The 18,243-nt window shown below is 53.0% G+C and overlaps 1 protein-coding gene across 2 annotated transcripts in view; it reads left to right on the plus strand.

Moving 5' to 3' along the window:
* The window catches only part of Adap1 (ArfGAP with dual PH domains 1), a 55,934-nt gene that overhangs the window by 13,786 nt on the left and 23,905 nt on the right, over window positions 1-18,243 (plus strand). For both annotated transcript variants that reach the window (XM_052168128.1, XM_052168129.1), the window contains exons 2-3: window positions 4,492-4,622; window positions 9,818-9,909. In XM_052168128.1, the coding sequence (XP_052024088.1) occupies window positions 4,492-4,622; window positions 9,818-9,909 (223 nt within the window). The remainder of the gene's footprint in view (window positions 1-4,491; window positions 4,623-9,817; window positions 9,910-18,243) is intronic.

Here is an 18,243-nt window from a genome sequence, read left to right on the forward strand (position 1 = left end):
CCCCTACACTGAGTTCAGTGGGCTTTCAGGAAAGCATGAGGACTCGAGTTCGAATTCCCAGCACCAATGTAAAGATCCAGGTAGACTCCTTGCATGTCTGTCCCCCTGTCACCAAGGTGGTAGTGGGGAGGCAGGAGGGTCCTTAGGGCATGATGGCTGCCAGCCAAGCTCCCAGGTTCAGCGAGAGACCCCGTGTCAAGAGAATAAGGGGTAAAGGGACAGAGAGGGGACCCGATGTCGTGCTCTGGCCTTCTCACGGGGGCATATGCATCTGCACACACACACACACACACACACACACACTCACTCAGCAGACAGCTCTTTGACTAACCCAGAGTCACAGCTGTGTTCTCGTTCTAGATGTCCTTCGAGGTTAGCAATCCATGCTGTGATGCATTTTTGCAGTGATTTCTCCAGAGAAATCACAGCAAAGTATTTTGCAGGTGCTTTCTCATCCTAGCAGCCTCATGGGGGAGACTCTCCCTCCTTGACTGATTCATTGATTTCTATCTCAGTTAGTTCTCACATGCCATTGGAGGGCAGGTTTGCTTTGGAAGTCCACTCAGTTTCTGTTTCTTTTGCCAGTGCCACACTGTTCTGAGGATTGTAACTCAGTAATAAGTTCTGAAAACAAAATGGTGTTCGGTTCTGTCTTGGGGTCTTTTCTAGGTTGTTTTGATGAGTTGACATGATTTATTTATTTGCAGTATGTGCGCATATGTGTGGGGTGCATTTATGTGTGTGAATAAGGATGTGTGCGTGCCACAGTGTGCCTGTGGAGGTCAGGGGACAACCCCTGGTGTCACACCTCATCTTTGCCCTTGTTTGTGGCAGGTTTCTCCACTGCTTGTCTGCAGTACCCATTAGGCCCCTGGCCCACGTGCTTCAAAGGGGGGTGCTCCTGGCTCTGTGTCTCATCTCCGCCCCATGCTCACATTATGCAAATGGTTTTGGGAGTGTCCTGGGAATCAACACTCAGGTGCTCCACCCTCCCCCTGCAAGTGCCTGAAGTCCTGAGCAGTGCCTCAGTCCCTAGTCTCTGCCTCTTGAGCTCACACAAGAATTCTAGGCCTTTCTGAAATTTTACTTCATTAGGATTCCTGTTGGAAAATATGGTGGGGATTACAATGAGCCCATAGATAGATTAATTGGCCAAGAGTTTATGGGTTAATAGTCTTGCCTTTTCTAACCCAGATAAGGCTCCTTTCCACGCTATGGATCTTTAAATTTCTATGCACACTACGGATCTCTGATTTCTATGCACAGTGTTTCATGTTCTTCTATACACTGTCTTTCACATCTGTTGCCATAGTTACCCTTAAGTCGCTCACGTTTTTATAGTACTTAAATAGTTTTGTTGTTGTTTGGAGACAGGGATCTTTCTGCCTCTGCCTCTGAGGGACTAAACGTGATTACCACAACAGCTAACAAAAATGGCATTTAAGAAATATTTATTTGATTTTTATTTATGTGTATGGCTGTTTGTCTGAGAGTGTGTATAAGCACCAGGGTACTCTGGCTTTTGTCAAATGCTATTTATGCATTGAGATGATTCAATGCTGTTTTTCTTTCTTGATTTGTTTTGTTTGTTTTATTTTGTTTTTGTTTTTGTTTTTTTGTTTGTTTGTTTGTTTTGAGACAGGGTTTCTCTTTGTAGCCCTGGCTGTCCTTGAACTTGCTCTGTATAGACCAGGCTGGCCTCAAACTCACAGAGATCCACCTGCCTCTTCCTCCTGAGTGCTGGGATTAAAGGCATATGCCACCACTGCCAAGCTACCCTGCTTGATTTTCAAGTGTTAAACCAGTTTTGGATTCCTGGGAGAAGCCTCTGTTGTTTATTGATTGTAATTCAATAACACACTCTGTTTACGTTAGCATTGGATACTGTCTTAAGCATTGGTGTGGCCATGACCAAATGCTCAAGGAAAAACATCTTAATGCAGCAAAGCTCTGAGTTTCAGGTATGTCTGTCCATCATGCTGGGGACAAGGGGGAGGAGCAGAACAGCTCACATCAGGATGGGCAGGAAAGAAGAGGAAAGAGGTGGATATCAGAAGGAGCCAGGCTGAGATACGTCCCCAAGGCCACACCCTGAGTCACCTGCCTCCTCTAACCAAGACTCTATTTCCTGCTCTTTACCACCTCCCAGTAATGGTGTCATGTTAGGAATGGATCAAAGAATTAATAATCACTTGCCTGGGTCAGAACCCTCAAGATCCTAACAATGCTAACACAGGCACACACACACACCCCAAAGTGGGCCTTTTTGAGTAACAAACTCAAGTTGAAAATCAAAATTAACTACTACCAGTATATGCAGGTGTGAGGACCTGAGTTCGAATCCTCAGCACCCATGTGAACGCCTGGTGCATTAGTGACACAGGGTTCCACTCTCCAGCCTTGAGCTGCCCACTCTTGCCACACTCGGCCCTCTCAGGGCCCTCACAGTCCAGCTATCAGGCCAGAATCCCAGCTATGAATCAGCACTTGGAAAGGCAAAGGGCTCTACGGCCATACTCTACCAAGAGGAGTCCCCATTCCCTCCTTCCAGGGATAGGTATATCCCCAGAGCTGGATGGCCAGGCAGTCTAACTGAAATGGCCAGCTCCGGCTGCAGCAAGACATCCTGTGCCCAAAGACAACATGGAGAGCAAGCAAGGGAGACACTGACGTCAGCCCCTTGCTTCTTCACGCATGCACGGGCAAGGACAAGCACACACATACACGCAACACACGTGTGAAATGAAATACACCAGTGATTACAAGTATGACCACCACAGATATAAGCAGCCCTTCATGGGCACGTCTATCTCTCTTAGGTGAGAACCCAGCAGGGAAATGGCAGGTTTGTACAGGAGATGTACATTCCGTAGTTACTGGTGAATCTAAGTGCTATATGCCTGTAATTGAAGTTATTTGGGAGAATCAGGAGTTCAAAGCCAGCCTCAGCTAAATAGCAACTTTGAGGCCAGCCTGAGTTGTATGAGGCTGGTTTAAAAAAGAAAAGAAAGAAAGAAATGCCAAACTGATTTCAAGGCAACTAGCAAATTTATATTCCTATCCACAACACATAAGCATCCCAGACGGTCTGCATCCTTGTCAGCTCTTGGCTACATCCATCTTTTAAATAATTAGACATTCTGGCTTGGCAGGATAGCACAGTGGGTGAAGTCGCTTGTTGCGAAACCTGACAATTTGAGTTTGATTTCCCAGGGCCCACATTGTGGGAGGAGAGAATTGGTCCCCACAAGCTGTCCTCTGATCCCCACACCCTGGCACACCCACCCACATGCAGTCGTGTAAATATAGATACCAATAAATAACGAGGGCTAGAGAAAAGGCCCGGCAGTTAGGGACGCTGGCTGCTTTTCTGGAAGACCCAGATTTGAGGACTCACATGGCAGCTCACAACCAACTCTAACTCCAGTTCCAGGATCCGATAGCCCTTTCTGGCCTCCTTGGGTACCAGGCACACACGTAGTACACATACATGCAGGCAAAACACTCATACACAGAAGATTATTAAAAATAGAAAAAAATAAATGAATATTTTTAGAGATTCTTAACTGGTGCGGGATTGTATAAGCCTGTAATCTCAGCAATTTCGGAGGTTGACGTTAGAGAGTCAAAAGTTCAGGGTCTTCCTGGCCTACAGAATGAGTTCAAGTCCATCCTCAGTAACTTAGTGAGACTTTGTTTCAAAATAAAAAATAATGAGAGCTGGTGATATGGCTCAGTGGTAGAGTCCCTGCCTAGAATCCCCCAGGGAGGGGCTGGGGGCGTGGCTCAGTGGTAGAGCCCCTGCCTAGAATCCCTCAGTGAGGGGCTGGGGGTGTGGCTCAGTGGTAGAGCCCCTGCCTAGAATCCCCAGGGAGGGGCTGGGGGCGTGGCTCAGTGGTAGAGCCCCTGCCTAGAATCCCTCAGTGAGGGGCTGGGGGTGTGGCTCAGTGGTAGAGCCCCTGCCTAGAGTCCCCCAGTGAGGGGCTGGGGCGTGGCTCAGTGGTAGAGCCCCTGCCTAGATTCCCCAGGGAGGGGCCAGGGGTGTGGCTCAGTGGTTGAGCATTTGCCTAGAATCCCCTAGTGCAGTGGTTCTCAACCTTCTTAATGCTATGACCCCTTTAATACAGTTCCTCATGTTGTGGTGATCCCCCCAACTATAAAATTATTTCATTGCTACTTAATAACTATAATTTTGCTATGGCTATACATAGTAAATATCGGATACATAGGATATCTGATATGTGACCCCTGTTTGACCCCTAAAGGGGTCATGATCCACAGGTTGAGAACTGCTGCCCTAGTGAGTGGCTAGGGTGTGGCTCAGTGGTAGAGCCCTTGCCCGGTGTGTTCAAGACCCTCGGTTCCATCTCCCCACCCCGTCATGACTCATTGGATTCGATGTCTACCCTCCTGATCTCAGACTGAGCCTTCCTCATGGGCATGCTCCAGAGTCCTGGCTGAGCTTCCTTGACCTCTGCCCTTCCCTTCTAGATCCTGACTGGGCGTCCTACACCCTGGGTGTGTTCATCTGTCTGAGCTGCTCTGGGATCCACCGGAACATCCCCCAGGTCAGCAAGGTGAAGTCAGTCCGTCTGGACGCCTGGGATGAGGCCCAAGTTGAGGTATGAGTGAGGAGAGGAGTACTGCATGGAGCGTGGGGCATGGGGAACCCTGTGTCATATATGTGTCATATATGTGGGTAACCCTATGTCATATATGTGTTATATACGTGGGTAACCCTGTGTCATATATGTGTCATATATGTGGGTAACCCTATGTCATATATGTGGGTAACGCTGTGTCATATATGTGGGTAACCCTGTGTCAAATATGTGTCATATATGTGGGTAACCCTGTGTCATATATATGTCATATGTGTGGGTAATCCTATGTCATATATGTGTCATATATGTGGGTAACCCTGTGTCATATACGCGAATGACCCTAGCTCCTTCATCTCCCACGCAATGGGCACTTTCAGGGTCTGGGCTGTCATAAGCGGTGTCATAGAGCCCAAGCTCTAAGGAGACTTGGGCTAGCTGAAACTGACAGATCCATTGCTGATCCTTTTGAGGAGCCATGTGGTAACAAAAATCAAAGCATTTGTCCATCTGTCCACCCACATCCTTCCATCCAGCTATTGACCCATTCATCTACCCATACTCTTCCATTTATCCATTCACCTATCCATCCATTCACCTATCCATCCATTCACCTATCCATCTACCCTGACCATCCATCCATCTGACCATCCATCCATCCACACTCTTCCATTTATCCATCCATTCACCTATCCAGCTATCCACCTACCCATCCATCTGACCATCCATCCATCCATCCATCCATCCATCCACCCCAACCCCTCACCGAGCCATCCATCCACTCCTCTGTTCACCACACTTTCATTCATCCACCTACCCATCCACCTACCCATCCACCCATCCATCCATCCACCCATTCATTCATTCATCCATCTACCCACTCATTAATTCACCTAGCCAACCAACCAGGCATTCATCCATCTATCTATCCATGTATTCATTCACCTATCTATCCGTCTACTCACCCACTCACCCATGTTTCCATTTATCCTTACATCCACCCATCCCTCATCCATCCTCCCACCCATCTATGAATCCACCTGCATATTCATCTACCCACCCATCCACTCATTCATCAGCTATGTATCCATCGATTCACGCATCTATACCTCCATACATCTACCCACCTGCCTCTCTATCCATCCCCATTTTTCAATACATGCATCTATGCATGCACCCATACCTACATACATCTATCTATCCATTCATATCACAAAAGCACACGGGCACTTACTGTGTGACAGGCTGGGGGAGCTGAGCAAGAGACAGGCATTGCTGCCCTCTGAGGGGCAGGGGTGGGAAACGGGTGTGAACACAAGCCCAGGACACCCTGGCAGCTGATGTAATGCTGTTAGGCAGAGTATGGCAGAGTGTAGGGCCAGCATAGGACAGATCCCAACATGGAGTGTGAAGAAACACTGACAGGTTGGGGAAGCATATTCCTAGCGTGGGGTGATGGGCTCTAATACTAAGCCACGCCCCCAGTCCCTCCCTGAGGGATTCTAGGCAGGGGCTCTACCACTGAGCCACACCCCCAGCCCCTCACTGGGGGATTCCAAGCAGGGGCTCTACCAAGCCACACCCCAACCCCTCACTAGAGGATTCCAGGCAGGGGCTCTACCACTGAGCCACACCCCCAGCCCCTCACTAGAACGCAGGCTGGCCTTGGTCCAGTGATTGCATGGGGCAGTACCAGCAGAGACACCAGGGTGAGATGCTGTTGTCTCTGATTGGGAAGAGAACATCAGCCTAGGCCAGGCAGCAGCTCCCAGGCTCTTGGTGGAGTCTGGACTTGGACCACAGGGGCCCTCCCAGAGGATGGTACTCCAGCCCTCTCTGTAGTCTTTCACAGCTCAAGGCTTGTATACTGTTCTCTGTGCCTTAGTTGTTCGGTTGGGTTTCAGAGACCGGGTCTCATGTTCAGACTAGCCTGGAATTTGCTGTGTGTCCAAGGACAACTTTGAACTCCTGATCCTCCCATCTCTGGTGCCCCAAGCAGTGGGATTGTGGGTATACATCACCATTCTTGACTTACTTTTTTCAAGATTTTTTGTATAATAACTTTTTAATTTTTTTTTTCTGTACTGGGAGGTGGTGGAGCATGCCTTTAATCTCAGCACTTGGGAGGCACAGGTAGGAGGATCTCTGTGAGTTCGAGGCCAGCCTGGTCTACAGAATGATTTCCAGGACAGCCAGGACTACACAGAGAAACCCTGTCTGAGTTCAGTTCTTGGAACCCACATGGTAGAAGGAAAGAACTGACTCCTTCAAGTCAGTGCTGACTTCCATTTTTGTGCTGTGGTATGTGGGCATGGAAACACAGTAAACAAACAAATGAACAAACATAAATAAAATTGAACATGTGGTGCACACCTTTAATTCCAGCAGAGGCCAGCAGATCTCTGAGTTCAAGGACAGTCTTATTTACACAAGCTGCAGGTCAGTTAGGGCTATAATATGGAGACTCTGACTTTTAAAAAGCGAAATATGGTGGTTCATGCTTTTAATTTCAGCACTCGGGAGGCAGAGGCAGGCAGATCTCTGTGGGTCTGAGGCCAACCTGGCCTACAGAGCAAGTCCAGGACAACCAGGGATGATCTGTTACACAGAGAAACCCTTTCTCTCAAACACACACACACACACACACATACACACACACACACACACACACACACACACACACGGGCGTGTGCGCGCGCGCGCGTGTATTCTGCCATGGTCTCTAGAGTATGAGGACCTTGGCCATCCTCTCTGCATGGACACTTAGAGCATTCTTTCTTTCCCCTTCTATTTCCTATTTCTTTTTGTCTTTCTTCTTTGTCCCCTTTTTAGTTTGTTAGAGACAGGTTTCATGTAGCCCGGGCTGACTCTAGCTCCCTATGTAGCCAAAGATGACCTTGAACTCCTGATCTTCCTGCCTCTGCCTCTGAGTGCTGACATTACATCTGTGTCACCACACCCTAGCTTCGTTTTCTCTTTCATTTTTGAGGCGCCACAGTCTCTCTTTATTGCCCAGAGCCATCTCACACTCACAATCCTCCTGCCTCAGCCTCCTGACGTACAAAGATGGCTAGGCTCAGGTTGCTTTCAGTAACCCTTGGGTCCCCCAAGCTGCTTCTCAGGGTGACTTCTCTCGGTGCTTCTGGAAACTCACTGGTGACCTACATTCTTGGAGGTGGAAGGTCCGAGGCTGGGCAGCTCGGCAGCTCGGCCTTTCCAGATCCCACCCTAGAGGGCTCCAGCGAAAGCGGAAGAGGCTGCACCACATCCCAGCGGATGCGCATGCGCGACCCGAACCCGTGCATCCTGATGGCAGCATTCGCTCTTCCCGGGGAGCTGGGAATTTCCTCGCCTTGAGCTGGAGTTTTTCTCTCCTCTGCTCGGTCTTCGCTCGCTTGCTGGTCTTGCTGGGCTCCACTGCTTTTACCCTCTTGGGGTTTCGTGACCTGATCAGGAAACTCACCCAACCAAGAAGCAGGCTCATAGAAAATAGATTTTCATGGGTGTCTTGGTTTTACTCATGGTGGTTTTTTGACATGGAAAAAAACATTTTTTTATCACGGCTTAGTCAGACTGATCAGGCTTTCTTGTGGTTTCCAGCATAGTCAGACAGACTCGGAGGGCGGCTGCTTGTCACCTAGTGCATATGTGTGTATGGGTGCAGGTGTGTGCAGAGGTCAGAGGACAGCCTGGGTGACACACCTTCCGCTCTTTGTGATAGAGTCTCTTGTGGGCCTGTGACTTTGCCAATAGGCGAGGCTGACTGGCTTCCAGGTGTCTCTGCTTTCTATCTTGCCCTCGCTGGATTGCCAGGGAAAGTCTGCATCAGCTTTTTACAAGGGATCAGGCGATGACGTTTGTGAGACAAGAACTTTAACAGCTGAATCATCTCAGCCCTTGAGAGTTGTTTTTTTGTTTTGTTTATTTCAGTATCCGTTAGGGATCCCGGGGTCTAGTATCACTAATCACTCACTGGGAGATTCTAGGCAGGGGCTCGACCACTGAGCCACACCCCAGCCCCTCCCTGGGGGATTCTAGGCTAGGACTCTACTGCTGAGCTGCATTTCCACCCCCTGAGGGTTGTTTCTAATTTTTTTGGGTTTTGTTTTTTTTTTGTTGTTGTTGTTCGTTTTATTTTTGTTTTGGTATTTTTTTGGATTTTTGGTTTTTTTCGAGACAGGGTTTCTCTGTGTAGCCCTGGCTGTCCTGTAACTCACTCTGTAGACCAGTCTGACCTTGAACTCAGAAATCTGCCTGCCTCTGCCTCCCAGAGTGCTGGGATTACAGACATGCGCCACTGCCGCCTGGCTTGTTTTTAATTTTTAATAAACAGCAAGCACCTTTCCTTACTGAAGTATCTTGCAAGTCCATGAGTTGCCTTTAAAAAAAGAATTATTTATGTATTTATTTTATGTATATGAGCACACTGTAGCTGTCTTCAGACACACCCACATCAGATCCCATTACAGGTGGTTGTGAGCCACCATGTGAGTGCTGGGATTTGAACTCAGGACCTCTGGAAGAGCAGTCAGTGCTCTTAAACGCTGAGCCATCTCTCCAGCCCCCGTGAGTTGCTTTTAAACTGTCACTACAGTTATGTATTTGTGGGTTTGTGTGCACATATGTGTGTGTGCGCGAGGGTGCACGTGTGCACAGCACGTGTCGAGGTCAGAGGAAAACGTCAGGAGTTGGTCCTCTCTAGTGTAGAGTAGACCTCAAGGGTCTAATTCAGATTTTTAGTGCTTGGCAACAGTGAGCCACATGGTTAGCCCCTGAATTTAGTGCCTTTATTGTCACGTGTGTAAATCCGTGTATGGTATGTGAGTGAGTGCGGGCTCACACATGCCATGCTGAGCATGTGGTCGCCAGAAGAGAACTTTCAAGACGTAGTTAGCTTCTTCCACCACGGGGACCGGGGATTGAACTCGGGTCGTTTGGTTGGTGTGGAAGGTATTCTAACCTGCTGAGCCACCTCCCTGGCCCCTCTGGGCCTTTTCTTTAGGACTCTCCTTATATGTCCTATCCCTCCTGCTGACTGGGAGCCCATGCATCTGAGACAGGATGGTTCTAGAAGCCCCATCCCAAGGGCTGGCTAAGATCTCAACATGCTGGGTCAGATGTACTTGCCTAATGCAGAGTAGTTACCCAGAAGCCACCACTGTCCCAGGATCTGGGGGGTCCCTGGCTCTGACCCTGATCCCCTCTCTCTCTTGCAGTTCATGACCTCTCATGGGAACGAGGCTGCCAGAGCCACATTTGAGTCCAAAGTACCACCCTTCTACTACCGGCCCACGTTCTCCGACTGCCAGTGAGTACACAAAAGCCTCTGTCAGGAACTGGTAAACAGCGCTGGGCCTGGCCCTGGGTGGCACTGGGCGGGCCTGTGAGGCACTCAGAGGGGGCTGAGACTTTGAGTATCTGGGGAAAGATTATGGGACAGGTCCTTGGGAGCCCAGTAAGAAGGGCCTTGGCCTCTATCCATTTATGTATGTATGCATGCATCTGTCTGTCGGTCTGTTTATCTATCTATCTATCATCTATCTATCTGTTTGCTTTTCTTTTATAGAAGGGTCTTGATCTGTATGTAGCCCTAATCTAGCCTGTAACTCCTCACCTCAGCCTCCTGAGTATTAGAAATAGGCATGACCCACCCTCCTCGTTTTGCTGCTTGTAGCTTCTGGGTGGACCTGGGTCCACTGGGGAACTATTAGGGTCCCTTCTTGGGGTCTTAAGTGGGTCTTGGAGAAAGCTCCCAGGTGGAAGATGTAAGAAGCTGCCTGACAGGACCAGCTACCTGGCATCAAGAAACTTCAGACCGGGCGGTGGTGGCGCACGCCTTTAATCCCAGCACTTGGGAGGGAGAGGCAGGCGGATTTCTGAGTTCGAGGCTAGCCTGGTCTACAGAGTGAGTTCAGGACAGCCAGGGCTACACAGAGAAACCCTGTCTCGAAAAAACAAACAAACAAACAAAAGAAATTTCAGGAAGAGGGACAAAGGGGCTAGTTACCTACTTTCAGCCTCAGTTTCCCCATCTTCCAAGCTAGCAGGGACAGCCATAATACTCCACTGGCAACTGTGGGCTGGGTCGTTCCCTCCCTCTCCCCTCGGTTCCTAGCCCTGTCTCTCTGTGCAAGCCTCTTCTCCTGACATGTGTAGTGGAGAGTGGAAGAGCTGGATCCCTCTCGGCCTTTGTCTGGGATGCACCGGCATGGAGCTCCCTTCCAGTTCTGTCTGGTCCTGGGTGGCACCTATCCCCTTTAGATTCAGTCCTTAGACTCTCTACTGACTTTCTTACTGGTCTCAGGGTTCCTGAAGGGCAGGGGCAGGGCAGGGTATCCTGCCATGTCTATCTTCTGGGTGCCTGGCACAGACAGCCACCCCTGAGGGCTCAGGAAATCAGGCAGAGTGGCAGAGCCTAGCCACAAGGGGCAGCCCTGTTCGTGAGACACTGTCCCCACTCAGCCTGGGCTCTGACTCCCATGCTGCCTCTCTCTCTCCTTTCACCTCTGGATAGGCTCTGGGCCTGGCCTTCCTTGTCTGTCTGTCCCTGGCAGAGCATCTAATCTCATTTCTTCTCTGAGTAGAATGGGGCAGAGGTCAGCCATGCCCACTGCTCTGACGACTGGTGTGCTGTCATGGAGACCCAGCGTGTGGACGCAGGGCCTTCACTCCAACTACCGTAGCCCCTGATGAGAGGCTCTGGGTCCCAGAGGGATTAAGAAATCTCCTGGAGGACGTGGGGCTGGAAATCCCCATTCTGTGGGCAGGCAGAAGCCACCCTGCCTCGGGTCAGCAAGAGGCCAGCCTTGAGGCAGCTGCGTGGCTGTGTAAGGTGCTCACTCTTCTGGAACTTTCCAGGAGTGACTTTCTCTTTCATAGAAACAGGATGTGTACCTGGCCTGACCCGGCTCCTGAGTACAGCCGCTGCCCCCTCTCCTCCTGCCCCTGCCGCTGCCCCCTCTCCTCCTGCCCTGCCTCTGCCCCTCTCCTCCTGCCCCTGCCGCTGCCCCCCTCTCCTCCTGCCCCTGCCTCTGCCCCTCTCCTACTGCCCCTGCCTCTGCCCCCTGCCGCTGCCTCCTCTCCTCCTGCCCCTGCCTCTGCCCCTCTCCTCCTGCCCCTGCCTCTGCCCCCTGCCGCTGCCCCCCTCTCCTCCTGCCCCCTGCCACTGCCCCTTCTCCTCCTGCCCCTGCCGCTGCCCCCTCTCCTCCTGCCCTGCCTCTGCCCCTCTCCTCCTGCCCCTGCCGCTGCCCCTCTCCTCCTGCCCCTGCCTCTGCCCCCTGCCACTGCCCCCTCTCCTCCTGCCCCCTGCCGCTGCCCCCCTCTCCTCCTGCCCCCGCCTCTGCCCCTCTCCTCCTGCCCCTGCCTCTGCCCCTCTCCTCCTGCCCCTGCCTCTGCCCCTCTCCTCCTGCCCCTGCCTCTGCCCCCTGCCACTGCCCCCTCTCCTCCTGCCCCCTCTCCTCCTGCCCCCTGCCTCTACCCCTCTCCTCCTGCCCCTGCCTCTGCCCCCTGCCGCTGCCCCCTCTCCTCCTGCCCCCTGCCGCTGCTCCCTCTCCTCCTGCCCCCGCCTCTGCCCCTCTCCTCCTGCCCCTGCCTCTGCCCCTCTCCTCCTGCCCCTGCCTCTGCCCCCTGCCGCTGCCCCCCTCCTCCTGCCCCCTCTCCTCCTGCCCCCGCCTCTGCCCCTCTCCTCCTGCCCCCGCCTCTGCCCCTCTCCTCCTGCCCCTGCCGCTGCCCCCCCTCCTCCTGCCCCCTGCCGCTGCCCCCTCTCCTCCTGCCCCTGCCTCTGCCCCTCTCCTCCTGCCCCTGCCTCTGCCCCTCTCCTCCTGCCCCTGCCTCTGCCCCCTCTCCTTCTGCCCCTGCCGCTGCCCCCTCTCCTTCTGCCCCTGCCACTGCCCCCTCTCCTCCTGCCCCTGCCTCTGCCCCTCTCCTCCTGCCCCTGCCTCTGCCCCCTGCCACTGCCCCCCTCTCCTCCTGCCCCCTGCCGCTGCCCCCCTCTCCTCCTGCCCCCGCCTCTGCCCCTCTCCTCCTGCCCCTGCCTCTGCCCCTCTCCTCCTGCCCCTGCCTCTGCCCCTCTCCTCCTGCCCCTGCCTCTGCCCCTCTCCTCCTGCCCCTGCCTCTGCCCCTCCCCTCCTGCCCCCACCTCTGCCCCTCTCCTTCTGCCCTCCTGCCCCCGCCTCTGCCCCTCCCCTCCTGCCCCCGCCTCTGCCCCTCTCCTCCTGCCCCTGCCTCTGCCCCTCCCCTCCTGCCCCCACCTCTGCCCCTCTCCTTCTGCCCTCCTGCCCCCGCCTCTGCCCCTCCCCTCCTGCCCCCGCCTCTGCCCCTCTCCTCCTGCCCCCGCCTCTGCCCCTCCCCTCCTGCCCCTGCCTCTGCCCCTCTCCTCCTGCCCCTGCCTCTGCCCCTCTCCTTCTGCCCCTGCCTCTGCCCCTCTCCTCCTGCCCCTGCCTCTGCCCCTCCCCTCCTGCCCCTCTCCTCCTGCCCCTGCCTCTGCCCCTCTCCTCCTGCCCCTGCCTCTGCCCCTCCCCTCCTGCCCCCACCTCTGCCCCTCTCCTTCTGCCCTCCTGCCCCCGCCTCTGCCCCTCCCCTCCTGCCCCCGCCTCTGCCCCTCTCCTCCTGCCCCTGCCTCTGCCCCCTCCCCTCCTGCCCCTGCCTCTGCCCCTCTCCTCCTGCCCCTGCCTCTGCCCCTCTCCTCCTGCCCCTGCCTCTGCCCCTCCCCTCCTGCCCCTGCCTCTGCCCCTCTCCTTCTGCCCCTGCCTCTGCCCCTCTCCTCCTGCCCCTGCCTCTGCCCCTCTCCTCCTGCCCCCGCCTCTGCCCCTCCCCTCCTGCCCCCCGCCTCTGCCCCTCTCCTCCTGCCCCTGCCCCTCCCCTCCTCCCCCCCCCCCCCCCGCCTCTGCCCCTCATTCCCAAGCCTGGTGCGGTTTAGTTCTGGCTCCACCTGGGCCCCGCCCATGCTCATGTTTGCTCAGCGTTTTTCTTGGATTGACTCACTTTGTAAACCCAAGGTCCTAGGGTGACCTCCCCAACACACCCCAGTAGATGAACCTCCAAACACCTAGCACATGAGGGAGGCTGCTGCTCCCCGGTGAGGTTCCCAGGGTCTCCTCTGCAGCCCTGACTTTGGGGGTCACAGCAGCTTGTGCCCCGCCTCTCCATATCCCCCCCAGGAGCTGGTGGGAACTGTAGCTGCCCTAGGCGTTGGCATCGCTATGTTAGGTTTTGCAGGGTCTAACCTGGGACACTGAGAGGGGAGGGGGTCTCCTTGAATCTGTAGGAAGTAAGGGCAGGGGAGAAGGGAAGGGGAGGGGAGGGAAAGGGAAGGAAAGGGAGGGGAGGGGAGAGGAGAGAAAGGGAGGGGAGGAGAGTGGAGGGGAGGGGATGGGAGGGAACGGGAGGGGAGAGGAGTGGAGGGGAGGGGAGTAAAGGGGATAGGAGAGGAGGGGAGGGGAGAGAAGGGGAGAGGAGAAGCTGTCTGGGAACAGGAGCGGGAGGGAGGTCACAGCCCTGATCTCTTGATTGTAGAGGAGAGGCTGGGGTGTGTCTGGGGAACAGGTGACTTGGAAGAGGGGAAGGAGGAAGGTGTGGAGTGGAGGAGGAGGAAGGGGGAGAGGAGGGGGGAAAGGAGAGAGGAGGAAAGGAAAGAGAGGAGAGGAGGGAACAGGCGTGTAAGGAGGAGGGGAAGGAGTGTAAGAAGAAAGAAGGGGAGAGGGGTAGAGAGAAAGGAGGCAGGGGTCTAGGAGAGGGACAAAGGGCCAGGGAAGGAAAGAGGGAATGAGGAGGACTGTGAGGAGAGGGGAGGGAAGGAAGGAGAGAAAGGGAAGGAGGGGGAGGAGGATGTGGGGGGTGTATGGAGAAGGGGGAGGGGAAGAAAGAGAGAGAAGAGAGGGGGGAGGGGAAGGCAGGAGGAGGCCCTGGGGCCAGTTGAGGACTGTTATGTAGACGAGGAGCCAGGCCACAGGCAATCTTATCTGTGTGTTTGCACACCTCTAAACTCATCCATGGCAGGTCCCTGACTCTCAGACCAGCGTCTCATGAGAGAGAAGACAGAGCCACGCCGGGCCTCAGGGTCTCCCGCTCTCTTCCTTATATACCCTGGGTACTGGGGAGGGGGCGACCTAACCCTCACCTACAGGGATCTGCCTCCCAACCTGCTAGGCTCTCAGTATAGGTCAGGAAGCAGACCACGCTGTAACCAACTATTCTGAGATGCGGTTTTCTGTCACCGACTGCTCTGTGGTCAGGGTCATTTGCATTTCTGTTGCCAGCGCTTCCTGGCCTGGGCTGAAATGGTTCACCCTGCTTCAAGAAGGGCACCAGACAAATCTCTCTACATGGTGCTGACCACCAGGCCCTCTCTGCTGACAAGCATCCTAGACTAAGGTCTCTTGGGTCTTGAGATCACTTACCTGAGGTGGTATTTGAGGCCATGTACAGATTGTGGGCGCTTCGATAAGAGGGCAGGCGCAAGCCTCTGCGAAGTGTAATGCGTGTGAATGTGTGATGTGTATGTTGTGACGGGTCACTGTGTGTAAGTCTGCGTGGGTCGAGGGTCATTGTGGGGTAAGGGAGACTGTGTGTAAAGTGCGGGGCTCATACAGTGATAAAGTTGAGGACATTATCCCAGGGATTGCTACTGAGGATAGTGTGTGACAGAGATGTGACATCAAATGGTAATAGCTGGATCCGTGAAGCCCATGACAAATGTGGCATGCTGGGTAATTGAGGCAGCGCCACGTGCTGGCACTATCTGGTGCAAGAATGAAGTCCTCAGCTCTCTATCACTAGGGCCTGTCAGAGCAGGTTGTGGGCAGTCAGGGTGTCCCAACCACAGCCTTGGTCTGCCTCCTCCCAATTCAGGAAGACACGTGGTGGCGATTATGGTCTATAGCCCTTTGTGTCTTGAGAGAGAGAGCGCGCTACATCTTGCATTGCTTGGGAGGTGCACGGTGTCAAGCCACGTGGTCTTCTGCTGATGGGAGTTTCAAAGGAAGGACCCTGTCCTGGGCCAGCCTTGGGAAGGTCTGGGAGGGGGTTGTTCTGTGCCTCGAAACTGTATCCCTGATAAGCTGGGTCGAAGGTACTGCTGTGCTCAGGGGGATTCGCCCATCCCTCCTTCCCAAGGCTCTGGACCAGGAACTTAGTTAGAGGGTCGCCCCTGGAGACATGCTAGCTGTGACTTCTCCCTGTGCTCTTGAGTTCTGATCTCTGTCAGCAGACACATTCCCCTCTTCTTCCCCGTGAAATGAGACTTTTCCTGTGGGGCGTGAGATGGAGCTGCACACTGGGGAGGGAACTCAGTGGCCACACTGAAATCCTAGGGTTCCCCAACAGTGTACCCCAGCACCCAGATGGTGCTCTGATGCAGTTTCCTTGAACTCCCAAATTGGAACCGTGAAAATGAAGAGTAGACATAGATACTGCTGTGTCTGAGCCCTTGCCTAGCAAGCTGGGTCCAATACTAAGTGCTTTAAATATTAAAGATAATTCACTCTCCCAGTTCCTTCAGCTTCAAGCCTGAGGCCCAGGTCAGCTTCTCCTATAGTCGCTCCAGTCTAGGCCGTGCACTTCTGAGCTCTCAGGCGGTGGTCTCTCTGTGGGTGCCTGAGTCACCAGTTGGGCGCAAGGCCAATGGATGACCTGTCTTTGATCTGACTTGTTTAATGGGTTTCCGAGTGAGGCTGATTTGGCTGTTCTGAGGTTCAGGACTACAGCATATAAGACCTGGACTTTGGTTGTAATCCTGCCTTGGCTATTTACACAGCCTGGGATGGGTAGAGATGAGGCTATAGGTGTGGCATCTCCTCTGCGGTATTCCCAGAATAAGAAAGGATATCTGTCCTAGGGATGTGAGAGTCTCCAAGGGGTTGCTAACCGCTGGGAGCCTCAGGGAGGAGACATGCCCTAGGACTCTGAGCAGGGCAGCCTCCATAGTGAAGCAGGGATTTGTCCCCTCATGGACCTGCACCCTGGGGGGATGGATTAGTTACTTTTCTATTGCTTTGACAGAAGCCATGACCAAGGCAACTTATAGAAGAAAGAGTTTAATGAAGTTTATGGTTTCAGAGGGTTAGAGTTTGGACAGAGTGCAGACGCCGGAATAGCAACTGTGAGTTTACATCTTGATCCACAAGCAATTCCGCCAACTGGGGACGAGTCGTTCAAACACGGGAGCCATTTTCACTCAGACCATCACGGTCTGTTCTCACACAACTCCCCAGGCTCCTGATTATGTCATAATGCAAAATGTCTTTAGTCCAGCCTCAAAAGTCCCCAAAGCCTTTTACAGTCTTAACAACATTCGAGAGTTCAAAGTCCAACATCTCTTCTGACACTCGAGGCAATCTCTTAACTGTAACCTCCTATAAATCAAAAGCTTCCAACATACAACGGGACAGAATATACGTTACCATTCCAAAAAGGGAGGAACAGGGGCGTCATGAGGACATAATGGCCCAGAGCAGGACCGAAACAGAGCAGGCAAACTCCAAACTTTGTAGCTCCGTGACTGACGTCTAAGGGCTTAGCTACTTCTTCTTTCCCAGAGTTGCTGACCACCATGTTTCTCTCTCATGGGCTGCTCCACTCCCTTTCTGCGCTTCTCTTTGGGAAAGAGATCCCACAGCTCTGGAATCTCCACCACCACAGGTCTCCAACACAACCCAGACTTCATCTTCACAGCTTACACGATGGCCTTTCAGGACCTCCATGCAGGGACTCCCCTGACACACCTGGCCTCAGTAGCTTTCCTTAACTGTGAAAGATTTCACAAGCCCTTTACCAATCCATCCTTCGGGATTCTAACGATTGATTTATTTTATGTATGTGAGTACACCATTGCTCTCTTCAGACACACCAGAAGAGGGCATCAGATCTCATTACAGATGGTTGTGAGTCACCACGTGGTTGTTGAGAATTGAACTCAGGACCTCTGGAAGAGCAGTTGGTGTTCTTAACTGCTGAGCCATCTCTCCAGCCCTCCTTCTGGATTCTGAAGCCAGAACCACACTGCAAAACGCTGCCGGGCTCAGCTGCCTGCTTGGGGTGAACCCTGCCTGGCTCCTTTTGGATAACATTTGCACCCCGTTTTATTTATTGTTGCTTTGAGAAGCAGAAAATTCCTGAGATTTTTTCTCTTCACAAGTTGGGAGCTTAGCCGGGTGGGATCTTGCCTTGAGGGTACCTCTCCCTTTATTGAAATGAAGATCAAGGTCTCTCCTTAACCCCCTCATCTCTGTGCAGCCCTCAGCTCCAACATTAATTTCCTGGTGTCCTTTCTCTGTGCATTTTGTATTTCCTTTTGCCCCACTTGCTCCTTTTCATTATAGACCCGCGTAACACTGAGTACTAACAACCCCTTGCCAGAGTCACCATTAGGTGTCTTAAAATCTCTTCTGCCAAAGAAATCAGTCTATTATTTTTTAACTTAGTTTCATGCAAATTCTTAAGATAAGGGCAGAAGATACCTAAATTCTTTGCCAAAAATATCACAAGAATGGTCTCCTGGTCAGTGGCTAATAATGATCCCCTGCCCTCCCCCACCCCTATCTGAAACCTCTTGAGCTGGATCTCCACAGTCCACATTGCTTTCAGCACTACCATCTTCTAAGCTTCTACTAGGATGGCCCAATAAGTTCTGCTCACGGTGCGTAAC

The sequence above is a fragment of the Apodemus sylvaticus genome, chromosome 22, assembly GCF_947179515.1.
Source record: "Apodemus sylvaticus chromosome 22, mApoSyl1.1, whole genome shotgun sequence".
NCBI lineage: Eukaryota > Metazoa > Chordata > Mammalia > Rodentia > Muridae > Apodemus > Apodemus sylvaticus.